Genomic DNA, 27,183 nt, shown 5'->3' with positions numbered 1-27,183 from the left:
AGTTCTTATTGACTTACAAATGAATATGCGTGTAAATAAAAAGCAATATAACATGGTATGGCCAACAATACAAAAACAGGATATAGCCTATACGTCGCAAACAATTGGCTACATACTACACATCACAGGTCTGCAAAACCCCCCAAAAAAACACATCCCGTAATTTTGAGACTTTAAAAATGATACTCTCCAAACAAGAAAGCTCTCTTCCATTAAAGTAAACCATGTTACATCAAATATGGCAAGATTGTTTCCTCACTTCTGACTGGAATGCTGCTCAACAATACGTGATAGACAGATACAAAATGATGGGGCAGCAACCGATTTGAGCAGGAAATGACAACATTTTACATGATTTTTACATTTGCAAAACAAGTTTAACACTGTTAATATTCAGACTGGGTCCATAACTTTATTTTTGCACAATTTGCTGTTATACTGCTCAATTCCACATTTGTAGGCATTGTCAGTTTGAGTACTTACATTTGTTATAAATTATAAATAATCTTACTGAGTTGGATACCTGATGTTAACCAATATCTATTCATTCAGCCACAAGGCCTCAGTTATCATTTGCTGGTCGCACTGTGTTGGTAAGCAAGTCCATGTTACACTACTAATCATATATCCACATTGTTCTACTCACCACATGTCTATGGGTGTGGAGTATTCTGTCGAGCCCAACAACACGTCAGGGGGTCGATACCATAGAGTTACCACCTCATTGGAATAGGTCTTGGTGGGGACGGATTTGGCCCGCGCCAGACCTGGACAACACAACTTGGTTATGATTGGAAGATGCAATGTGCAAGATCTGGTCATAACTTTACTTGAAAACATAAAATGAACATTATCAGCTGCATGGAAAGAGGTGACAGTGTTGTGGCATAGACAGTAATGCATTGTGTTGCAGAGATAGCTACTGAAATGGCTATGCCTACTAAGCTAGTCCCGGCCCGTCCTGTCTTGTGATACCACTTGTACCTTGAGAGACGACAGCGAGTCACTGTCCCGTCTGTCCTCAATCCTAAATGAAAACAACTCGTATTTTTGTGTCATTCACCACCACCAGGATAACACAGTAGACGGACCTTCAGTTACCTTTAGTGCACCTATTAGGGCGAGACGTCAGTAAAAAGTGGCTTATGTAAGGCTAGTAAGCCAGTTCTGTGTGCAAATATCCATTGTTATTCAGTCACCGTTACCTTTGTACCAAAATTCCCTCGCAATGACAAATATTGAGTGTCTCCACGTATCTCATATAGTGGAATCAAACTGTAATAGAGCATGGTAACACTCATGAGGTCTGGTCAGTAACAGTTCATATAACAATAGCTCCAAAATGTACACTTTGTGTTAATCTTAAACACATTTTGTATTAGTCCCTCTAACAGCTCCTATGCTGTTTAGTCTAAACGATCACTTAAATTGTCAGGGAACACTGGTGGGTTTATCTCCCCACTTCCATCTCAAAATTGAGAAAACTCAGAGGGGCACAGTTGCTAGGATACAGCAAGTAAGTGGGGAAAGAAGAACGGCGAGTGGCAGCTAAATATAATTGAAAAGCAATTGTTGCATGAAACCAGCTGGTCTCATTCCCAAATGTCCGAGTCTTAACAACCACCTTCGCATTTATTGATGTTCATGAATGTGCGGTTTGTCCTACCAAAGTCGGCCAGTTTGAGCTCGCCCTTGTCGTTGATGAGCAGGTTTTGAGGCTTTAGGTCTCTGTGGAGGATTTTCCTCTTGTGACAGTAGGCCAGACCACGCAGCAGCTGGAACATGAAAATCTGAGGATAAAAAATTAAACATATTCATGATTATAATGGAATATGTATTTTTTTTTAAATACATGTCTCCCCTAATCCGGTTTAACTCTTTCTGCCCGTGAAGGCCTGGAACTGAATCTGAATCCCAAAAGTAAATCTTCTTCAAATTCAATTCCAGACCTCCGTGGCTACCATAAAAAATGCCATCAAAAGAATTCTCCTTGATTATTTGCATTTTGGCCAGGCGGCAAGCTTCGGTTCTGACAAGTGAAGCCAATGCAGGGTCTTAAAACTTTTATTTTCTCTACTGGCCAGCAGGGGGCAAAAACACTTGTCTGGTTGAAACAAGAAAAGAAGTCCAATTGTATGGAAGTCTATGAGAAAATTACCCTACTTCTCACTTGATTTATTACTTTAGTAAACATTGTAAAAAAAGCGAGTTTATGGTCTCAATCTCTAGTTTCATCACATAATGATTTAGTAAATTATGTCAAATAGACCATTAAACTTCAAAACGTCAGTCCACTCAATGGGTGAAGTCACCATGACCAATTTGTATTTACAGTCTATGGTTTGGGCTTGAAAACTAGCAGCTACAGAGAAAGAAGCTATGTATTTGTAGTGGCGGGGGAACTTGGGAATTTTTGAAACAACAAATCTTTTTTTAAATGCCAAATTGAATCAGATATTCCCCTCTCACCGAAAAGACAACTGTATATATCATCGCTGCAAGTAGCTTATTCCAACCCATATTATGTTTGTTGCTGGGCTACGACCTCCAGTCACATTTGCAATTATGAAAGGAGCAAAGGAGGAAGTTAGATGCCGTAGTATAAAGAGCGACAAAGTTCGCAGAAGGTGAAGGTCAAAGTGGAAGGATGGATCAAAACAAAAAACACAGGACTTTTACCCAGCAGACCGCTCTCCCATCCCGTGTGAAACCAAAAGTTACTTAACAACGTTACAATGTAACCATGGCATGAAATATGTCAAATACATAAATGCATATTTTAACCCAAACCACGTTTTTTCCTAAACTTAACCGAATACTTCCGTTTAACAACTTCAACCACGTGTTTAAAACCGCTTCACAAAATTAGATAAAGTGGTCTTATACATCGTTATAGAGTCATTGGCAAACAACCTATTCTGTCCATTGGGTTGATGTATTTGCAGAGATGTAAACCAATACACGTCCATCTCTCTGGTATATAGTCAGTAGTGGTTGACACCTGAATCATGCATATGGCTCACCTTGACATTATGCATGCTCATGAGATTCCCGCAGTTATCCAAGTACTGTTTCAGGTCACTGTCCTGGAAGACACAACAGCCACAGTGTCCACGCTGAAAATCTAGCTATAGTCCATTTGTGTGTGTTCAACCACTTTTCGAAACACCTGCGTGCTGAGCTGCCGGTGTACTTACAAGATACTCAAACACCAGAGTGAGGCAGCGGTCAGTGTGGATGATGTCATGCAGCGTGACGATGTTGGCGTGTTTCAAGTTTTTCAGTAGGGACACTGGGTGGACAGAAGAAGGAGAGATGAGTTGTGGTTTAGTCTAAACTCGGCTGCTGCGTTCTCTGGAAATCACTTTAACGCCTCTAGAACTTAAACCTACTGCAGACATCCGTTCTGTTGCAGTAAGTATTATAATCAATCAATTATAATATATAAGTGGTAACTTCTGTATTTTCCCATGATGATTAATGGGGACAACAATTTTTATAAATTGGAATTTTCATTACCTTTTGTTGTGTTGGAGTACAAGAAGGGTTATCAAAAAGATGTTCAATGTCATAGCTGAATATTTACCTGATTTTCGACAATGTGGATGTGATGTGAGATTTAAGAACAAGACTTCTCCTTGAGCGAGACTCGTTTAGACAAAACAACAAACAGACAAAAGCAAAAGCAAAAGCTAATGAAAAAGGTTTTATTTCTCTGTGGTGTTCTTTCCAAAATGTCAGCCACTTATAATAACACTCTGAGTCTGTCGGGTGGCCAAAGCAAGCATTAGTGGATGTACTTTGACGATAAGGAGTTGCAGTCTGCAAGAGTTCTCACTTAATGGACCAAATTAAAATATTGTTGTTCTTACTAGTTCTTTAGACACAAAAACATGGGAGAACAGGGTCTAAAATTCCTGAAGTTACCCTTTTATTTATTTTTCTAAGAGAAAATTATACAATGCTTGCAATGCTGGACGTCAATCAAACTGTGATTATAACTTCAAATACAACACAATATAGACGGAGCAACATTTTTTTCCAAAAAATCAAATAGTTTGCTGTTGTATTCTAAAAGGTGCTCTGAGAGCTGTTTCACCAACATCTATAATTACTTTTAAATGTTCCCAGCTAATTTCATTTTGCGCATTGTATTATGGGACAAAAGTGTCCATCAACTGCACACTCAATCTGTTTTTTGTTTGAGTTTAAAAAAAAAATGTTTTACACTGACTGTTTTGGGTATACTTTATTTTTGTCACTTCCAGTATGATATATGGATTTTGGATACAGAGGTTTAATGTACATGTCTGAATAAGTTAATGAATTGATGTAAGGTCAAATCTTTCACCATACAGTATGATAAATGATTACATGGGCAATACTACCTTGCGTTAAGTGTACAAAAATGTATCCAAAGTATATTGTATACATTATTATAAAGTTGTTGAATAAAGGTGCCACATTAGTGTGATTGTGGCACCTTTATTAGTCTATATCTATATATATATAATATTGTGTGTGTGAGTGTGTGTACCCTCTCTGATGGCGGTGCAAGGTGCTCCCTCCTCGTGCTCCAGCCGGATCTCCTTTAACGCCACCAGGTTCTCTGTTAGCTTGCTTCGCCCTTTGAACACTGTGGCATACGTCCCCTATTCTCACACACACACACACACACACACACACACACACACACACACACACACAAACACAACATTCTGAGAACAATATATTCTAACAAGCCAAATCTAATCCAAACCAAAAGGCTTTTTTTCAAATTCATGTCACTTGAATCCCACATCATCCAAGGAAATAAGCATGTACACTTGTATTAATCCCACTGTGGGGAAATTCTTCTCATTTGACCCATCCTTAGTTATTAAGGAGCAGTGGGCTGCAGTGAAGCGCCCGGGGAGCAACTGGGGGTTCAGTGTCTTGCTCAAGGACACTTCGACATGCAACTATGGGGGGAGCGGGGATCGAGTCGGGTACCTTGTGGTTGGGGGATGACCACTCATCCCCATGAGCTACAGCCGACCCAAAAATCCCAACAGATAATTTTATTCCAGCTGACTAATTGAGGACTGCTGAATTTGACCGCTACCATACTTGAATAGCCTCAAAACATTACATAATGCCAGCTTCTCAAACAGGCTTGGATTTAATCCATCCATTCAATGCTTATTTGTTTTCTCTGGGTCGGATTATTTCGGATTATTGATTTATCACAGCTTATAATTATCCTTTATTTATCCTAGTTTAGAACTGCTGGCAGTTCCTTTGTAGGTGTTGCAAACTGAAAAGAGAGCAAAACCCTCCGGATATTGAGAACAGGAACAATAGTAAACAAGGTACTTTTAGAATTGCCACATGTGTTAAACGCTGTCTTCCACTGCATATAAACCATGCAGCACCTTTGTCAACCATTCGTGACAACTGACTACAAAAGCAGCTCTTTTCTCTCTATTTCTCCCCTCGCCGCCACTGTTATCTGCTGCTGAGCCTTGTGACTGGGACTAAGGCGCACAGCTTCTGTCACTAATCCGTCCTCACTCCTTGAGGCAACAGCTGTTCTCAGATAAATCCTGTGGGTTTTTAGGTGCATGGTCCGTGTCGTGCAATCTTCAAAGCCCTCGAAGTAACGAGTACAACATATAAAAGCACACGGTTTGTATTCATGTTGCAATGCAAGATAACAGGGGTATACTGTAGTTAGTCTTGTTTTGATATGTAAACAAACCCAAACCGTTTTAACAGGCTCTTGTCTCCCGTCAGGGGCTTGACTCACAACAAGCCTCATAAGTATGACAAAGTCTTCATTATACGGTCGGCATTATGCACCAGAGATGCCTTGCCGGAAGAAATGGCCTCTAGCGTCAAGTTACCATCGGCATCGACCGCGTGTTAAAAGGTGAATGTGTGAGTAATCGGTCGAGACGTACCTCACCCAGTTTGCCGAGCTTCACGTATGTCTCCAGTTTCCCAAAGCCTATGTCGGACTAGAGACATGGAGAAAAAAAGGCAGATGGATCTGTTATGATTATCTTCTCTGATTAAACCATGGAACAGTCAAAGCATCATATTTGCAAACATTAGTTGATTGAGCAAATCCTCCTTTACTTAATCAACCTGATTGATGGTTCATAATACTAATACAGAAGGAAAAAAAACACATAATAGCAGGAAAGCAAGATAAGAAGACTAGTAATTTGCGGAGGGGAAATTTGTTCTGTAATATGAGCCGGGATATTCACTGGTTCAAGAGTAATCTATCAGACAGATTGTGAAACAAACAAGAAGCCCAAGAACGGTTGCTGCAACACGATTTATATTCAGTAAGATTAGATAAACAAACCAGCCTTACAGAGGTGAAAATGAGATGAAATATATCCATGGGCCTGAGGTTATTTGTATATAGATTATATATGATGGATATATGAATACGGCGTGATGTAAAGTTCGTACCAGGGAAGCACGTCGAGACATTCGGCTGAGAGGTTTGCAGAGCGGTGGGTTCTCACTCTCCAGCTGCAATTTCTTGAGAAACTCCGGAGGCAGGCGGATGTCCATGGGCAGAGACATACGTTTACTGACGTCCTGTAGGAAGGTGGGGGAGGAGTTCAGCCGATGTTTTCAGACTATACGTCTTTGAATACAAACAGTTGGACCTTGTGACATATGACTGCGAGCCAGCTGAAGCTGACATTCTGTCATCATAAATACCTTTTGTGTACATGGTACCACATTCAAATTGGGAAACTTTATGGAAGGTGTTTGAATTATAAATAATGGCTTCATCAATGCCATACATGAGTTAAAGTCCACCAAAAGAATGTGTGAGAATGCTCTTCAAGCATGTCAGTTATAACATGTAGAAGAAAGGAGGGCAATTATCTAATGCAGTAAAGGAAGGAGATCATTTTCTCAATATGTGCTTCAATACACACTAGCATCTTCTCGACAGAGGAGATGGTTCAGGTGCATTGTGTTTGTCGTCCTGTCTTGCCATTCTCCCCTTCTCACGTTCCCTTTCTCAACCCTTCCCCATCAACAGCAGGCCTAATCATTGCTCTAAAACATTCATCTGCATTCTGGTCTGTGTCCTGCATTTGGGTCCTGCATTTGTGTCAGAACTTACGGTTTTGTCACGAAATGCCATTGGGCCCAAAAACACTTCTTGTCAAAGACTATTGAAAGAGTGCTGAATTGGAAAAGAAATCTGGAATTGAGCATATCATTTATTTTGAGGTAAATCAACTTCCCTGGTAGCACCACTTGAATAGACCTTGTTTAAATTATTAGATCTGTAAAGTTGTAAAATACACTGCTAGCCGAATCCAGACTTATTTACTTTCTCTTTTCCTGTGAATAAGCACGAAAACGATTCTGGACCGAGGGCTGGGAGGCAAGGTTAAAAGGAAACACTAGTGTGCTTGCTCTATGGGCTGCATTGATGCGCAAGATTGCCAGAAGGGTGATTGTATACTTAGAAGACAAAATCATTTGGCTTCATGCGCCTTTTAAAGGAACTGAACTGATCCCCACCTCTAACACTGTATCCAGCTCTCTTTATACGCCAATGGTTTCCTCCAGCCCGTGGGCAGATCTTGGGTTTGGCTTGTCTGTGGACGGGTTCGGACTCTCTCATCCCTTCCTATAACTGCAAATGCAATGGCTTTCTAGAATGTGATAAAGTGCCATGACATTCTCATTTGATAAGCCATCCCGTGTCTGTTCTCACCTACAGGTTATATCACTTGTGTGGGTCAGCCATGGATGTGCAAGGCTTTTAAATGTTAATACATTATTAATAATGAGAGGCTCTTCCACTACAGCAATAAGGCAAGTCTGGGCTTGTAAATGTTAATGTGTTAATAAATCAATTTCCTTTCCAGAGGGTAAGAGGTTGAACTGTCCACTGGAAAGGTCATCCTGATCAATTAGCAAAAGCACTAGCGAAGAACAAGATGTTATACACCAGCTAAAGAGATTTTTCCAACCATAAAATTGCCCTTAATATTGGCTTACTGATCTAGAAAGCCTTCATTAACCATTAACCAGCCATTAGTTACAATGTGTAAACCCTTTGCTTAGAAAGAGGAATATGATGTATGCTTCCAAGGCTTGTTGATGGAAGCCATCCAGATCATCTATGCTCCCCTCTTACTGTAGCAACTTTATTTCTGTCTGTCATGAGTCCCTCCTGAGCACTCACTCCCCTCTGGCACTGCTTCACGCTACTGTGGAACACGAGATAGACTCCAAGTGAATCACACGTGCTCTCAGACTTTTTGGTGGAGTGATTTAATAAAGATGTGCTCTCAGGGGACTTTTTCCAAAAAGGTGGAAGTGTGAACTCTCAAATTTCCAATAAAGAAAAGGTCCGGTACTTTGGGGAGTGACACAATCTTCCGAGGTGACTCATCCTAATTGAGCTGGCAGAGGTGGAAATGGAGAAATGACTCCTGGGGAAGAGATTCAACAGGAGAACGAACTGCATGCAAATCTGATTTTGAATGCTTCTAATGTGCACTTGAACCTTGACAGTTTCCAATTAGTGTTTGATGAGCAACACATGAATCCTGAATCACTGTGGCGGCATGCGTCTACAGCATGATGGGAAACCAAACTGAACACACGTCAGTTAACCCCTCAACCGCCATATTAACATGTGTCCTCCTACAGCGGCCCCTTTTGAGCCTCTGCTACCTACCTCCATGGAGAAACGTCTGTGCTGGGCCTTGTCGTGGAAGTCGAGGTGTGACGGAGACTGGGCTCCCGGTGTCGTTGGTTCAGGACTCAAAGGACTGGCATCATGAGATGGAGGACCCAGCCTGTCTGGAGTCAGGCCTGACAGAGGAGAGACATAAGAAAGCAGCACTTGCAGATGTACAGATTGATGACATAGGACAGAAAAACAATGGTGTGTCAGAACACTGATTTATTATTTAGTGACCTCAAATCTAAGGTCTAATGAACTTGCTTCGACTGCCAATCTCATTAAACCATTGCAGTGGTGGGGAAATCTGGTTATGAAGCAAAGGATCATTCCATTCTGGCTAAATGGGGGTTCTGAATGTGCTTTCTTTACATTTAGTAGAAGAACTAAGGCCCCAAAAAGTTTAGTAACCCCACACACTGGTAGTTTCAGGATGGGTGACTGCCCCTATGGTGCTTTGAAGGAAATGCAGCAAAAGTTAGCTTTTCTTTCCTGAGCGACTTCACTATTTATTTTGACATAACATGTAGATCAGTGAGCTTAAGAGGTGCTGGTTGGTGTTACCCGCTGTTACTGGTCTTCATTCTAAAATAAGTTAAGGTAACTGACCACTGGCTCCAATTTCACCTGACTCTTAGCCAGAAAGTAAATCTTATATCTTTCTTTAATTTAAAAAGATTTGCAGTGGGACCTTGTGACTTGTCAGTGTTCTCTAGTTGGTGGGCTGTGCAGAAGTATCACTGTTTGTAAATTAGCTTTAACATAAGATTTATACTTCTTCCCCTTCTAAAAAATGCAACTCGAGACGCTATGAACTGTGACTGGCATGCGTTTTCGTCCTCAAAATGCTGCTTGAGATAGCTGATCGTGGACTCTAAGCCTCTTGTTTTCAGAGACGAGTCTCATCAAGACTACAGAGGAGATAAAGGCAGCTGAAGCGAACGATAAACCTGGAGCACACCAGCACTGCAGTGTGACAGCTTTCCAGCCACCGCGGTGGGAAGAATGGCCTTATGATCCTCACCGCGCAACAGTCTATGTGCGTTTGATGCCTGGTCGGTGTCTTTTGAATGCTTCCCGCTGTGGAGGTTTCAGATGCCGTTTGATCTGCTGTTTCAATAGTGAGCGTCGGACCGGTATGGCAAGTGTGGGTTGTGAAACGGACACGTCTCTTTCATTGGGCATGTGTGTGTGTTTGTGTTACAGCCATTCCCTACTAGGGTGAGAGGCACAAAGCGCATTAACCCCTTGTTTCCATGGGGATAGTGGCTAACAAAGAAAGCAGGTCTCGATGTTAAGGAGGAAGTCTTGTGTCTCCTGAAAGCTTCCCCCTCACCACACACCAATATGTACTGTATACACACAAACATTTAGATAACCTGCATGACCTACTCTCTCATACTAGAGGAAATTCAATAGTTGTATCAACGCACATCTCATAAAACTGCTTTTGTATCAAGATAGATTGTCAGATTGATTGACAGTCTAAATGGGCCGGGGGGATGAAATGACAACCTGTTTGCCAGTCATTTGAATATCACAGCTACAGCAATCCTTTGATCTCGCGATGCTAATTAGAGTCAGTGAAGGCGACGCTGACATGAGCACACAAATGCGCACACACTGTGCCTGATTGCTGAGAGATACGGATGGATGCCTGCCAGACATCTTCGGCACAACACAATCCAAATATGGTACATAGCATTATTATTTTGTTGCTTTTCCATCTGAAACTGCAGATACACTCAGCGGGAGACATAAGAGTCAGGAAAAAGATAATAATGGAAGTGTGTTAGGGGTATAAACTTCACAAGTAATGGCAGAGTTAATCCCAAGGCTAGGGAAGAGAACACTTTTTGTATTGAAAGGAGTGGAGGCCTTTATACAATGGGGGCGTGGCTGATAAACAACACGAAAATGTGAAATACTTGTTTAATAAAGTTTGCCGTCTTGGTTTGGACTACAGAGCCTTTGTGTTGTTGTTGCATAAATATAGCTGTAACCAAGCAGATAGAAGTCTGAGAAAATGACCCTATTTCTCTCTCGATTTATAACCTCAGTAAACATTGTAAACATGAGTTGTAAACATGAGTCTCAATTGCAAGTTTCAAATCTTCAATACAGCATGATGTTCATTTAGCAAATTCCCTAAATATGGTAACTTGGCGCCGACCGTAATCCAAGATGGCTAAATCGCCAACTTCAAGGCTTCAAAACGGTGGTCCACAAACCAATGGGTGACGTCACAATGATTACGTCCACTTCTTAAATACAGTCTATGGTAGTAGTAATTTAACCCGTTCCATTGGATTATTGCAGAAAGCAGTAGCGGCTGGTGGAATTTGTTTTGGTAGGGCCATCCAATCAATTTCAGCAAACATCCCAGTATAAATATACAATATATATATATATATATATATATATATATATATATATATATATATATATAAAGATGCCCCTATGAACCTTGTTAGGGTTAAAGTGTGCCTGTTTTTATCCACCAGCTGGGTAGCGACATTCACTTTGCCCAATATGGCTGCTTGACGGAGTTATCCATGTGTGTCCTGGTGTTCTCATGTTTTCTTAATTTTTCCGACAAGTGCTTCATGTCCCTTAAACCCGTATATGTCCATGCTGGATCTGTCCCCGTTGATTTATAAAGCAAAATACGGCATTAGCACGACAGCATCCAGCTAACCAAACCTTCCGGGTGTACCGGTCTCTACAGTAGCTTCCTGTGCCGCTTCCCTTTCAGTAGTCTGTTGTCTTCTTGTGAGATCTGGTTGATCTGGGCCCCAGTTTTAGCTGTAGTTTCTCCGCCAAAGTTCTTCTCTCAAACGGGTCTATGAGGAGAAATTTTACCGGGTCGGGTCTTCTTGGAAGAGGAGTGCTCGTGCTCGCCATTGTCATGTCGTTAAAAAAGTGCCTGACGAGAAGGCGCAGCTTTTGGACCAGACGACTTTGGCCCAAAGCTGAATCTATTTTAGGACACCGATTGGCTAAATTGTATATCACCAATTTATATCTTTAATCAGTAAAAGGCTAAACTGCTTCTTAGACCTGTCTCTTCTGGGTCAAAACAATTTGGCCTCCTCTCCGCAGATATCCTATTTTACAAATATTACTTGGTATATTACATACCTCCAAAAACACAAATATTTACAATTTGTATAATTTATAAATATTATTATTATATATTTTGTTGTGGCTCAAGGTGGGGCCAGGCCCTGTGACTCTATATTGGCCAGCCACCACTGGCAGAAAGTAAGCTCAAAGTGTATGATTCTTACACAATCAGCAAGACAATCCTCCTCTTTTATGATTTTTATGGTGAATGAAATGGCCATCAGTAAAAAGCTAACGAACCACACCATGGGTTGCATGAGAATGAGTATACACAACAAGGCTGTAAAGGCGGACTAGTGTTCAGCGTGATGACACTAAATAGTCTGATTTAGCTACTTGTTAGCAACCGTCTTTTTGAAGACATGCAAGGATCTTCAAAATTCGAGGATTTTATATCATAGAACAAAACTTTGTAATATCTTAAGCTTGTGCTTACCATAGTATTTATTTCAGGCATCTAACCAAAAAAAAACCACAATAAAAGAAAATCCATGAGCTTTTAGAAGAAGGAACCAGACGTGCAAAAAAAGGCCGCCTCAGTTGACGAATACAGCTTTATTTTAACAGAGGTGTACTTTTGTTTATTCATAAAGAAAGCAAAAAATAAACTCTGCATAGTTACTTCAGCTGAGGCAAGGCTAAAACTATTACGTGGTCAAGCAGGTTAGATAAGGTAGATTGGTGGGAACGGTAGCTCATGGTGCTTTTCCTGTAAAAGCCAGTGGCAGTGTGTATTGGACCACAGCCAGTAAACATAACCGAGATAAGAAAATCTCACCTGCTTGGCAATAAAGGCTTTGTGACTGTGCAACTGTGTGCAATAGGGTTTGATATTTTTCATCAAAATTTAATTCCCATCTATATTCTGAAGGTTTTTACAAAGGGGTTACTCCATACACCATTTTATTACAAAAAACATGGTGTAATTAGGATTTTCTATTCGCCCTGGAAAATAATTTGACCAAAATGCTAATTATCACATATTTAAACATTGTAACATTTTCATATTCAAAGATAGATTCAACAAACTAATTGTCTAAATGTCATTTATCAATCAAGTTTCATGGTGAGACCTATTATTTACCTAGTCACCGGTCTTGTCCCCAAAGAACATTTAAAATAAATGTTTCAGATATATCACTGTATTCAGGGGTTTACATTTTTCTTCTTTTGAAAGCTAAAATGCATGCTGTCCATCCAGGTGGACATGCAACAACAACAAAAATGCATGTTTCAAAATAAATGTTATAATAAATCGGTCATTAAATCTTTCTGTCTTTGCTTTATGGTCTTGCAGCACATTCTCTGCAGGGACACATTGGAGGTTGATGTGGTCGCGGGTGGCTTATGGTTTGCTCTCACGTTAGCATGGGAGCTCGGCAAAAAAGCTTTTAATGGACTAATAGATGGAAAGTTAACAAGGGATTCTGCTAATGTGAAATATTAGTGGACCATCAGGCAGTAAGTGCTGGCTACCACTAATGGACACTGACTATCACAGACACACACACATACTTTTGAAGCTGTGACGAGCATACCTGGTTTTGTATGAATAAAAATAAATAAATCACGTCTGACGAGATCAACGCTTGTGAAATTGTACGTGTGTATTTTTGTGTTCATGTGTTGACATATTTTATGTGTGTCTGTGCAGCCTTAGGGGGATGCTAATCAGTTCATCGAGCTCATTGATCTAACACTAATTTACTTTGTCAGTTTGATCCAACCGCTCTTGTTTTTAAAATACTAGAAATGACATAAGAGAATCCAATGATTTAATAAGACTGAATGAGTTAAACTCACTTGAGCATGAGCCGCATATTTAATTATGTACAAAGTTTCCGCCTTATATGGTTACCATGATAAGAGGTTAACCTATCAAAGCAAAGTCTGCTTTTGATTAAACTAGGGGTGGTTTTAACTAAGAATTTACATATAAAATCTGATTGGTCAGGTCTTGCCTATCGTCATCCCATTTTGTATTAATTCTTTTGCTCATTGATCTGTCCAAAATTGCTTTTGTTTATAGAATAATGAACAATGCTGTTTGTTATGTGTAAGGTGTGTGTGTGTCGGTGTGTGTCGGTGTGTGGCCCCCAGTACTAAAGCAGAGCGACGGACACGGCTTCTTAGCTCACTTGCTTTTTGGTTGTAAGTTTCCATTTCTATCCATTGTAGAAATCCACAGACAGGGGGGGGGGGGGGGGGGGGGGGGGAACGAGCTAAAGTAAGTGAAGGGACTGTCAACTGTCTCGCCACGACTGATTTTAGAGAATTGTTCATAAGCTCAAAATCCATAGTTCTGCGCACAACGGCGACGAAACAAAAAAAAACACCCGTCAACTTTTGGTCTCACATGGGATTTGAACAGTGGCCTCCTGGGTACTGGGTTTGTTTGACCCATCCATGCACTCCAACATCCTTTCACAGACTCTTCATACGACGGCGTCTGACTCGGCGGCCTACCTCGCACATCCTGGGTTCAAAACTAATTACGGGGCATTGCTTTGTGTAGACTAACAGTGAACAATGCCTTTAACATACACTGCATTACCATTAAATATTCACTGGATTAAAGTGTATCCTTGTCAGGTGATGTCCAATCAGCAGCGTGTGCAGCGCATTACGCTGAGGGAGCACGATGGGGAGAGAGGACAGCACGATAGAAAAGAGAGGTGAACTGGAAAAGAGGAGAGTAATCATCTGCTCTTTCTTGGTGTCCCCCTTCTACTTCACTCAGTTGTTGATCTCTTTGTCCTCGTCTTCTTTCCATCCGGTTACCTCTTCACCTCTTCAGGAGCAGACGGCGATGCAGACAGATGGGGGGGGGGGTTGAACTACATATCCAGCTGCTGCTTCTCCCCTCGGTTCGGAATCAGGTCTGATGAGGATCGCTTGATCACAAAACATCATGTGTACATTCTCACGCTTGTGCACTTGACTTGACAGCAATCTCAACATGCCTAGATGACCCACTTCTCTCCTCCCATTAAACTTTCTTTTTTTTTGTTGCATTAAATATAAACAAACCTAGGAGCTTTTTTTCCCATCCTTAAAGCAAACAGCTAGAGACATCGCTGCACATTGTGTAGGATAAAAGTGTTAACCATCCTAGTCGCTCTGTGTATTTGTGCAATTCATTGATATTCTATCTCTTTGTGTAATCAAACGGCAGAGACACAAAAACAAAAAAACAAATTCTGAATGCATTTGGTTCCCGTGTAAGCCCCCCCCCACACACACACACACACCCCTCATTCGCCTTTGAAGCCCGCTGATCCTTCCGTGGCTAAGCTTTGGTGGTGGTACCAGTCGAATAGCTGGAACTCCCCCGATTAATCTGTGAGGGTTCGCTACAAACACGGGGAGGAAGTAAAGGCTTTTGTACTTGGTATTAAAAACCAGAGTGAGATTGCAGTTTGCGCTCTATTATTAGACACAAGCTGTTCGTTCGCGCGCGGGGACAAAAAGACACAAGGAAGTAGAGGAGCTCAGGCTGTAGGACTTTGAACGCGCTTAATTAACCTGTGGTTTATTGGTTATAAAACTGTCTTGTTGGCCAACTGTTGCCAGCGTGTCTAAAATCCCTCAGATAAGAGTTGAGTTACAAAATGAGACCTTTAACCAACACACCTGTACAAAATAGAGAGATTTGGTTGGTTTAACAGTAACACATCCACATTTGTGCAAACAAGCCTCTAAAGTTGCACTGCCCGGATTTGTTGAACAGAATAGTAGCCCATAGTTCCCACAATTATGCTTAGACGATGTCCCGGGGCACAATTTAAATCCAATGTCAACTCTTCCCAATTCACAAAGAATGGATTGCGGCCTCTGATAGCAGCATGAATTGTGCATATCTTGGAACCACTTTCCGCCTCCCTTCACAAAAGACATTGCACTAATGTAAATCCCCCATTGCAAATGTCTAAATGTGCCACTTTTATCTAAACCTCCTGAGGGCATTTAAGAGAGAGGAAAGGGGAAACAAGAGAGGGAAATGGGTGTTTCTTACCCTGAGTGTGGCATATGTTGAGCTGGTTTATCTGCTCTGTGAACTCGTTCTCCTCAATGGTCTCGGTGCGAGGAACAGAAAGGGAGAAACGCCTCTTAAAGTTCTTCATCTTGTTCATGGTGCTGGGGGGGCCCCGACTCTGGGAGAAGAAATAGACACACGGAGAGAGAGTTAGATGTGCAATCAATACTCCATACAGTACATGAATCAACATGATCTCGAGAGAACAGGCATCTAGGAGAGAAAAAAAAAGCTTGCACACTATGCACACAACATATACTACATAAATAAAAAACAACAATGTGTAAACAGTCCCTTGTCCACTGCCTTCACAACAGAGCGCGCCCTTTATGTGCAGCTCGACCACGGAGAGTCGTCTTAGTCATTTGGTAATGAGGCAGAAAACAGCAGGAAAGCAGCTGATCAATATACTCTCTCCCTTCCAGGAGGTTACACAAACACAGCTAGCCCTACCAGTTAGTTATTCCCCCTCTTTTCCTTGACTCGTGTTTGCTTTTCTTTCTTTTTTTTCATGCATCTGGGTGCTGCAGAAATTGGTGTCATGTGGTCTTTATGACTCATACGAAACAGTGAAGAAATTGAACTATATGCACATTGGACTAACCTGAATAAAGAAGACGTTATGTCTTAAACTGCATTGATTGTAACCCGTACAAAACTATCTATTTAGGTTTCACAAAAACATTCTGACCGTGACTTAGATTGAGCTAGTAGTCAAACTTGGAGAGATGTTGATGATAGAAAAAGGTATCCTTTGCTGTCTTGCAGTTATTGACCAAATTGCAATCAATTCTGGGTAAATGTAGGTATTTTTTTTTTTATAACTACAAAAACAGTCAAAACACTAAGCTCTCTTTACTTCGGCAGAAAAGTTTTTCCCTCTGGAAGAATTCAATGGCATCAAAGAAGATCTTGCGATGGGCCAAGGGGCATAAAGTGATGGGGAAGAGCCAATTGGACCCTCTCCCACTTCACAACCCCCATTCTTCCGCCCCCATTACTCAGACCACACCCATCTTCGAACTCTGCTTTAATTTTTATCTCCCGGGGACCCGGGGAATGTGACAGGAGTGTGTTACAGTACCCAAACCAGGATGTTTTTCTACTAAAACCAATCATTTTACAACGTGAATCACAGGACATTATGCGTTTCTGCAAGCGTGATAGGAGGCTGATATGAATCGTATCTATGAAAGGTGTTTTTAAGAAGAAAAAAAAATTCTGCCAACTGGGTTGCAGACGAAGAAATGCACAAAAGCCTTCGAGTTCAGGGAAAATACCAAAGACATTTTCAGAGCCAAAGAAGTGTGGGTGGCAGCCATAAATTGAACCGAGTGTAAAGGAAGCAGCTCAAAAGCCAACGGTGGAAGAAAATAATCCCCAGATCAGCACAGAGAAAAGGAGGATTTCTAATTCTGAAACAGAGAAGCCTTTAGGAATCAATCGGGCACATGAGACTCCTCAGATGGATGGGGAACACAAAAAAAAGCCGAAGCTACTGCCAGAGTGTTGCTAAAAGCATTGTCGCAGTTAATAACACACAATCATGTTCAATAAGCAGCTGATGCAGCCACAGCTTCATATTTCTAGAGGTAGAAACCGCTTCTGGCCCAGTTGCGCGCAATTACATCAATCAAGACAGCAACAGTGCAGTTAACATCCATTTAAAACTGACCGTAGCAGCAGTTATTTACTGCAGGGTGGCAGGAGTTTTCCTCAAGCTCACGGTGGAAATTCTAACAGTGATACTACGTGATACGATTGATGAGAATGAACATAAAAACCTGACAATCAGCTAACTGTCAGATGAAATTCGCAACATCAGAGGAGCCTATAAGTTTAGTAAACTTGTATAATAAAAATAGATCACATAAATCAGATTAAGGGGTTAAGACTAAAAAGGAGGAAAGATGCTTACTGTGCCGACAGAAATCAATAGCACTAGGCTGGCCAAAGTCCCTTGGAGAATTGGTCAGGCGGCCTTTATGAAGGCAGATGTCCCCTGTGTCTCAGCAGGGTAGAGATACAGTATATACTGTAGGAAGGTGGTACCTCACACGAGTTGACATGAACAAAAGTACACTGTAGTTGGCACTGTGATCTGAAACCGAGATGTAATCCACTCAAGCAAATTGGCATCTGCATTGAAAAACAACAGCACAAAGACCTCTTTGTATCACTAGCTGAGTAACAGTGGTGGGTCTTTATACTAGTTTGGTTTGTTGTGATCTTTCTGAAGAGGAGGAGGACTGTGTTTATTGATATGATGTGGATGAAAATGACCTTTGCTCTTCTGCTGCAGCATCTCTTCAATTGTGTTATGGTATTATCTAGTGCTCAGTCAAATATGTATTATTTTTATTTGGACAGACACATGTTCATGTTTCAAGTTCAATCTATTTCATAACTTGATTATTTCTAATCCTAGAAAACATCTCATACAGTAAATACAAAACGGAAGATCATTTCTCATCCTTCAAAATGAGGAACACTGTTCCTGTAAATGTCCTGTTACACGACTAGCTCCAAATCCATTAACCCAACCTGGAAATGAAGAAAATATGAAACTATTGCACATTAGTACATCAAATCTCTCCGCAAACTATATGCATACCAATATCTTGAGAGTTCATTAGACCATTCCTCAAGCTTTTCCATGAGCTCAGTATAGCGCGGAATAATAGAGTACTGTACATGTCATTCTTCTCAGGGATATAGGGATGGTTCACAGGCTTCATCTGAATATATATTTAAAGTGGAACTGTAGATATGTATGTTTATGCATCTGAAAGAGGTGCCAACCGTTCTAGGCCAAAAACGTTATTTAACCCCCTGTGGTCTAAGGTCTTTTTCTCGATTTTACATAATTTCTTGAATTCACCTTTTAAAAATAAGGCAACCTGGATACGACTATTTATTGCCTGAGGGAGTTTAGCCTGAACCTCATCCAGCTGGACTTTGAGGTCTGATATCTCCCTCTGCATCATATCCTTCTCACGGCTCCAACTGTTGCCCTGCTCCTGATTCTTGGAGTTGGGGAATATTGGCCAGCAAGTCCTCTCGGATTGCAAGATTTACTTTGGGCCAGCCTCAATGTCCTTCAGCTCACACCTGATTTCTTCTTCCAGTGAACTGGGTTAGAAGTACATTGGAGGTTCGACCTCCCTGGAGTTGAATTCCACGTCATCCAGCTTTGTCTTCTGCTGGACCTCAGGGTTTTCTCTCTTCTGTCTTCCTTGTTTGCGTTGTCATGTTCTGTCATGTTCTGTCATGTTCTGTCTCCTTCCAAACAAGCACTGAAAGGAAACGTTATATGTAGTATCTTTTAAATAAAAAAACATTTGGAGGTCGGTTTAGGTAAGTGGTATAATTATTTTCATATTGCAACCAATGAGAGGGCAGCAACAACATTGAAAAACTGTTATGCAACTGGAGCAGAAAGAAATGAAGAAAACTGAAGACCAAAACGACAAATGTTATAACATGTATGATAATAATAATAATAATAATAATAATAATCCATCCATTTTCAATACCGCTTATCCTCATTAGGGTCGCGGGGGCGTTGGAGCCTATCCCAGCTGACATAGGGCGAAGGCAGGGGACACCCTGGACAGGCCGCCAGTCCATCGAGGGCACATGTAGGGACATACAACCATTCACTCTCACATTCACACCTATGGGCAATTTAGAGATCAATTAACCTGCAGCATGTCTTTGGACTGTGGGAGGAAGCCGGAGAGCCCGGAGAGAACCCACGCTGCCACGGGGAGAACATGCAAACTCCACACAGAAGGACCGCTCCGACCGGGAATTTAACCCGCGGCCCTCTTGCTGTGAGGCGACAGTGCTAGCCACTACACCACCGTGCAGCCCTAATAATAATAATAATAATAATAATAATAATAATAATAATAATAATAATATCTAAAAAATAACAGGTTGCTGGTACTTTCAATTCCAGGGGGCCATTGGGCTCTTAGTTCCATGCTCGCGCCATAAATATGGGTGAATAATGATAATAAAGCATTCCTTGCAGCCTTTGATGTGTGCGATACAAACCCAGGGTCATTCCTTCCTATTTACAGTCATGGCCAATGATGTTCTCCACACAGACATCTGTTTCTTTCTCTTAGAGAGCTGCCCAACAGTCCTCCCAGGCTGAAAATCGTAAAAGAAACAAACCCTTTTGTGTTCAGACAGCCGCAAGTGGGCATGCAACACATTTGCAGAGTGTCACCCAGGAGAGAGACTGAACTCTCTTAATACACTGGCCATGTCCTCACTCTTCTCTCGTCTCCTCATCTGTTGCGTCGAATACAATCTATAAAGGGTTTCTTATCTAACAGATGAATGCAACTGCCCCCCATTCCGATTGGGGGCCCCTTTTCAATCACTTTGCTCTCTCGTTTGCCCTCTCAAAAAAACTTAATTGTGAGTTTTAAAATTCCTGATTACGATGGACACCGTGTCCAACTGCCGGTTGCGCCTCGTTTATTTCGTAGACAACAAACTCCTCTGTTTGGAGAAGGGCATCATTTGAGAATCAGGACGCTTGCTCCTTTAACCACTGACTTCCTGTTTTGATGCCGTTAAACGTAGTTGGAATGGACACTGATATTAGCGATAGTTAATTATGATGATTTCCCCCTCCTCATTCGTCAACAAGCAAGAGCTTAGAGTCTGCATTGAATCATTTTTTCCTGCTATTTACATTTGATTGCCTGTATTTGGCATCATTCTAAAAGCTACTCTGTCAAATGGAGGAAGTTGTACTTGTGTGACACCATCTGACTACACAAGCTCCTGCATCATCATAAGGGTCTTTATCTTTTCTGCTTGTGGTTTTGGATGCAACTTTCACTATTTTTCTCAGAACTTTCAGATGACAACCCTTTCAAAGTATAGCAAAGTTGATGATGGGCCATTCATAAGCCAGAGTCTTTAACAATACAGATGGGAGAAGTCATTTGATGTGTTTATTATGACATCATGGACAAGTGCAACCGGGCGAGAGCCAAGATTGCCACATTGTCAGCAAAAAATCTGAAATTAAAAAAAAAGGGAATTTATGCTTGGAAAAGTAAAAAAACAAGCGCTTTTCAAGAACCTCTCCTGGCCAAGGAACAGAAGCAGAAGGATGTATACACTGTATACAATAAAAGCTTATTGTCCTGGATTCTACCGACTGAATGTTTCCTTTAACCTTTTCGACCATGAACCAAGCAGTTTTTGTGCCTCTACACTGGTCTGACTCATGTAGACCGTGTGTATACGCCCGTCTATTTTGCAAGGGCACTGTCGCTGCATCTAGGGCTTAGCGCTGCTTAACGACTGATTGGTTTAAAGAAATACAAACAAGCCAGAGTGTTTATTTCCCTCCTGTGGGTAAATGACAATATGTGCAATCACACCTTTCTTGAGCGTTGACACAGTACTGTGGAGCTAGGTCACACTATGAAACCCTTGGCAAAGAGAGTTGGGCAAAACAGCTGAACGGGGCTACGTGAGCCCCAACTGAACTACTTTTCCTTCCATCAAAATGCTCTCCTACCCACGACCTGACTACCACTTTCAACAACTCCATGTTAGCCCCAGCCCCGACCCCGACTGCCAGGAACCTCGGTGTGACACTCGACAGTCAACTATCCCTGACTTCCAACATTATTGCGACAACATGTTCCTGTAGGTACATGCCGTACAACATCAGGAGAATACGTCCGTTTCTTACTCAGAAGTTGACACAGGTTCTGGTCCAGGTCATTTCACACCTAGACTACTGTAACTCCCTCCTGGCAGGTCTACCTGCTAAGGCCATCCGACCTCTGCAGCTCATCCAGAATGCAGCTGCTCGACTGGTCTTCAACCTCCCAAAATGTACCCACACTACTCCGCTCCACCGCTCCCTTCACTGGTTACCGGTGGCTACCCTCATTCGCTTCAAAACATTGGTTCTTGCGTACACTCCCGTCTACATCCAGGACATGGTCAAACCTTACACCCCAGCCCGTTCACTCCGCTCGGCATCTACCAATCGACTTGTGACTCTGTTTCCTGCTCTGGCTCCTCAGTGGTGGAAGGAGCTCCCCACTGACATCAGGACAGCAGAAAGTCTCTACATCTTCCCCCCGGAAACTAAAAAAACATCTTTTCCGACTATACCTTGAATAAAAACCGATTAGCACTTCAGTGGCACGTTACTTATGGTATTTTTGTACTTTCGACTTTGTTGAGGTAATGTTACTTTCTTGATTCTATTGTTTGTACTCCTAGTTGAATGCACTTATTGTAAGCTAAATTACCTCTAATGTGATGTAATGTGAGCAGCCAGGCAATCAAATGTAAATAGCAGGAACAAAGTTATTCAATGCAGTCTGAGCTCTTGCTTGTTGTTCAATGAGGAGGAGAGAAAAATCATCATAATTAACCAGCGCTAATATCCATGTCCATTACAACTACGTCTAATGGTATCAAGTCAGTGGTAAAGTAGTAAAGCCCGCCTCTTGCTTGATTTACAGTGAAAATTTAACGTGACAAGCGGTAAAAAGTTGAGAATATTTAAACTTTTCTGAGAGCCTAAAAAATGGCAAAAGAAAAACACGGTGCAAGAGAGGAGCGCACGCCAGGTGTGGCATACCAGAGGAAACAATGGTTTCCAATGATTGCCAGCATCCATGCAGTGACAGCACCACTATATTTTGTCAAGATGCAACAACAACAACAACGCAAGCTATTCTGTATGCATTATCAGAAAATTGTGCATTGGTAATAATGTTTCTGATGAAATGGCTGACACATCCCAAATGAAATGAGTAATATCCAGTGCAGCCAAAGTGCAATGCTTTACACCTGTTAACTGTGCGCACACTTGTAAAACAAACTGCCTATCATCACGATCTTAGTGATTATATTTCCATTGCAAACCGAAACCACTTGTAGGTCGACAGTGCGTCATGCCACAAGTTAAAGAAATAAAATCCACATTGCAGCCACAGAGACAAATACATTTACCAAAAGCCTGTCAACTTTTGACCCGTTGTGGCACAGTGAAAATTTAACGTGGCCAGGAAATTGACTCTGTCAGATATCTAGCTGGGAAACGACAGTAAGCCAGTGACTTAAGTACAAGTAAACAAGAGTTGCAGTAGGAGTAATATGTACAAATGAGATGCTTTATTCAAGCAAAATATTGTCCTTTTGGCCAGTGATCAAATCCACTGGACTCTGGGGGGAAAGGTTGAGGACGACTGTTTGAAAAAGCCATATGTCCGTGGTCCATTGAGCCATCCGCTCCAGCTAAATGAATATACACAAGTCCCCTCATGTGTACTCATTTAGAATGGGGCCAGCTGATGGGAATAGATGTGGGGCTTGTTTACATGGGCTTCATTGTTGCATACAGGTCAGTGGGCACCGTAATCAGCAAAATATGACAAACTATCTACATGTAAGGCACAGAGACACACTACTCTGACTCACTCTGGGCTATGGCAGGCAAATATATTGTGGACTTGCTCTCTTTAACAGCCTCTCATTCATTCATTTATTCATCAATTCAGTTTCGACAAGCTGGACGGAGAAACAAAATGAAAGAGGAAGCTCTGGCACAGTGTCAGGGCAGACCATTAGCTCGACCACTTCCTGCTCCTGACAGCCGACGGCGCTTCCAACACAAGCTGTGATCTCTGGGAGGGTCAAGAGGTTGGAGGGGGAGGGGCAGCGGCAGACGCAGATAGCGACTAAATGAAGCAGAAAGAAGAGAGAGCAAAAAAAGGCAGAACTGCTGTTCGCCAGATCCAGATCTCGCTCAGAATTTCTCTGCGTCTGAAAGCAAGGTATCAGAAGTTGAGTATCCGTTTCAAAGTCACATTAATAGTGGTAACAATGTATACAATGGCATCCCAGCAAGCAACACAAACTATGAAGAAACATTTTCACAAGAGGAGATGTGTAGGCTGCACTGTACCTACACAGACACTAAGTGAGAAGGCAATGGATCTGAATGGAAGCCAAGCTCCATGACAGTGAAACACCCGACTGAGGATACAAACATTGCATCAGTTATATCACTCAGATAATGAATTCAGCACAAATAATGTGAGCAAATTCCCTCAACCGTTGCTTTGTTCTTTTTCCACCTCATCCCTTGCTTCCTTTTCCATGCTTTTAGACTGTGTGTTTGTGTGTGGGTAGGAGAGGCACATCTGTCTGTGTGATTTGCATATGCGTGTATTGGGTCATATGCGCTAGGACTGACGCCTGAGGTGACATTACTATACGCTCCAGTAGTTCATGCAGACTGAAAGTACAGCTTTGTTATACACACACAGTTGCACACGCACACACCCACAGTGTTGAGTGCTGCCTCACATAAACCAGAGTGGTAAGAGAGAATCACTGTTAAACAGCTGGTGTGTTTAGTCTGTAATGCAACTAATCCAATTTGCGGTACCCTTATCCAGCCATTCGACTACAGTACACACAGATAATTGAGATGATGCATGTTTTTGCAGCAGATAAGTGTTAGGTGAAATCCACTGTGTATTAGGAACTTAAATCAACACAACTTGAACCTGGTTGCAGGCCTACTTAGCTCCACCCTCTCGTGTCACAACAAACCAAGATGGCGGCAGCCGAAAACCAAGATGTCGAAGGCCAAAAAGGCTTCACAAACTACTGGGTGGCCTCGCGGTCACTACGTCCACTTCTTACATACAACCTATTTTCGTAAAGTAAAAAGGTTAAGTTTGGGGTTCTGTTTGGGACCAAAACGGTCAGGTCAAAACCAAGCAAATCTTCTCATTTCACAGCTAAACAGTGCTCTAAATGATGTAGGCTACTATCAATAAAATTGTTGTGACCAACAGGTTCAGTAAATTGTTTCCTAACATCACAAACTTGGAGCAACAGTGAGTTTCGTTAATTTTTAGGGACCAAAGTACTTGGTTACACTTAGGAAAAGATAATGATTCGGGTTAAGATAAGTAAGTTTGTTATGTAACTGGCTTGGCTTAAGTTTGTAAGTCACATAACTACAGTAAAATAAGTAAACATTTCACACAGACATACTGTAGGTCTCCTGGGAGAAAGTCCAGTGTTTGTTTCACCCAACCATCATACGCAGACTCTCGCTCTTCATACGCTACGTCAGTTTCTCTGACCGTCTAATAATAATGCAGATGGGTGTGTCTTATATAGGGGTGCCTTGGTGCATGCCCGCATCATCTGTATTTGGTTTGCAGCGAGAACGGGTCAGTTCAAACTACTTTTAGCTCGGTTTTGGTCTCCCTGAGAAAAACATCTTGCTTCTCTTTTAGCTGCTGAAGGCTATCCTGTGTTGACCAGCTAATCTCCATTTACTTCCGTCTGCCATTTTCAGTGCCAAGATGGTAGTGTATAGTGGGTTCATCAGAGCTTTTCCCCCTGATAATAGCTGCCTGCTATAACAAGGTTGGCCAGATGGTATAACTTTAAAAAATACGCAAACAGGATATGTAGAGCTCAAGGAAACTGCACTCAAACCTTTCACATTACAGATTGTCATTCCTCGTCTTATTAGACAGAATATTGGTGCAGAAGGTCATACAAACTTAAGATCCAAAAGCCTCAGCTAACACTGGAAAGAAAAGCTAAAAAAGCTTTTTTAGCTTATTTTCTCAGTTAGAAAAAGCCTCAGCTAATGTCCATAGTAAACAGAGTTTTGTGTCAGATCATCATCAGATTATATTGTCATGAACTCCAAACAGTGTGATCATTACTTTAAACAACACTGTCTGACTAAATCAGAAGTTGGGATGGACTTCAGCCATTTCGAACTCCTCCCCTTCACTTCCTCCAGATTGCAGTGAATGCCATTTTCACCCTAAACCATGTTCTTAAATTGGCACGTTACAGAGATTTGGCTTAAGTCCTGTCTGCGACAAAAGGTGATAATCAATCCTTCCAGACATCCTTCTGTGTCGTGTTGTGGAGAAAACCGTTAAGCCTAGACCAGGAGCCCGTATTCTTCTTTTCAATTATGAAACATCCAGCATATACTCGTGACATCTTTATGAACGTCAAGTAAAGCACAAGGTCAATCACGTCATATTCTCCTCTTGTTCTTTGTGTCGGTGCTGTAGACGCAATAAAGATGACCTTTTGTTTCCTTCCATCCCATCTTTTCGTGGAGTTGTGCCTCACAAAACAACAATCGCTGCCTTATTTGCTCTGTTATATGGCCGTACAACAAATTCTCCGTTTCTCAGCTTGACATAGTTATCGTTTTCCATCAATTGTTTATCTCTCCCTGTCCTTGGCTCCTCATCAAGCTCACTGCTCAGGATTTTTGCGCAGAGCTGCTTATAATGAAGCTGTTGCTAGCAGAAAATAAAAACAGTTAAAAATTACACCCTCTTTTGTCCTCTCCGTGTCGGTCTACATGTCAACCACTCTCTCCCCATGTGAACAATTGGCCTACTGTGTCCAGTGGCTGAGAGTGGACAACAACAGTGCTGGGGGTCAACATCAGACTGGGCTATTGTGTCACAGGCCACCAGAGTAGTTTGCAGAGCAGGCCACAAGTGTCGTGGTGGGTTTTTTTGTCTGGAGATTCACAGGTATTGGTATGCGACAGTGATTGAAACTTCAAAAATACGGATGGATTGATGGAGGCATTGGGAAAGTTCAATGATTTATTGAGGAGATGACTCGCAGGGTCCAGAAGCAGGCAGGTAAAAGCAGCAAATCAAAAGAAAAAACAACAACCCTGGAACTCGAAACACTGGGAAGTACTAAACACGAGGAACAAAAAGGACAATGCCGAACTTACACAAGAAGCATAACGACTAAATACGCAAGTAATGAAGGGTAATAACAAGGGACAGGTGACAACAGAGCCAAAGAAATGCATGTAAAAACAATTAGGGCCGTGGGCAGACACACAAAGGCAGAAAGTGAAGTAGACTGTAGCAAAAGAGAAGGAGAGTGTGAAAATAAAAACACAAAACATGGATGAACCCAAAACCCAGATAACTGATATTACTCTAAAAACGGTGCAATGCAGTCCTGTCAGACTAACATTTGATACATAAATCATAATAAGCATCATGATTAGCCATGGATCGGGGTGACATACCGCAGGACAAATGGGCTTTTGGTCCAATGGGACATTTCTATTGCGACTATCAGTGTTTCTGAATAATGGGCCACCGACGGAATGGGCAGTCTCCAAACCCCCGCTGTGCAGAAGCTGTAACTCGGTTAGGTTTACGTACGTGGCTTTAGTGCAGCACTTTTGGTTCTACACGGTCAAACAGTAGTT

General features: G+C 41.7%; 1 protein-coding gene across 1 annotated transcript in view; it reads right to left on the bottom strand.

The window, feature by feature from the left end:
• cdk18 (cyclin dependent kinase 18) overlaps positions 1-27,183 on the bottom strand; it is a 35,235-nt gene that overhangs the window by 3,283 nt on the left and 4,769 nt on the right. The window contains exons 2-10 of the mRNA XM_034532853.1: positions 15,861-15,999; positions 8,714-8,850; positions 6,466-6,597; positions 5,943-5,999; positions 4,538-4,652; positions 3,198-3,292; positions 3,024-3,086; positions 1,667-1,790; positions 647-767 (exon numbers count right to left, since the gene is read on the bottom strand). Coding sequence (XP_034388744.1) covers positions 647-767; positions 1,667-1,790; positions 3,024-3,086; positions 3,198-3,292; positions 4,538-4,652; positions 5,943-5,999; positions 6,466-6,597; positions 8,714-8,850; positions 15,861-15,978 — 962 coding nt within the window. The 5' untranslated portion in view covers positions 15,979-15,999. The remainder of the gene's footprint in view (positions 1-646; positions 768-1,666; positions 1,791-3,023; positions 3,087-3,197; positions 3,293-4,537; positions 4,653-5,942; positions 6,000-6,465; positions 6,598-8,713; positions 8,851-15,860; positions 16,000-27,183) is intronic.

This window comes from Cyclopterus lumpus, chromosome 5, assembly GCF_009769545.1.
Source record: "Cyclopterus lumpus isolate fCycLum1 chromosome 5, fCycLum1.pri, whole genome shotgun sequence".
In the NCBI taxonomy this organism is placed as follows: domain Eukaryota; kingdom Metazoa; phylum Chordata; class Actinopteri; order Perciformes; family Cyclopteridae; genus Cyclopterus; species Cyclopterus lumpus.
Note: the sequence above shows the minus strand (reverse complement) of the source record. Positions and strands in the feature narration are given on the sequence as shown.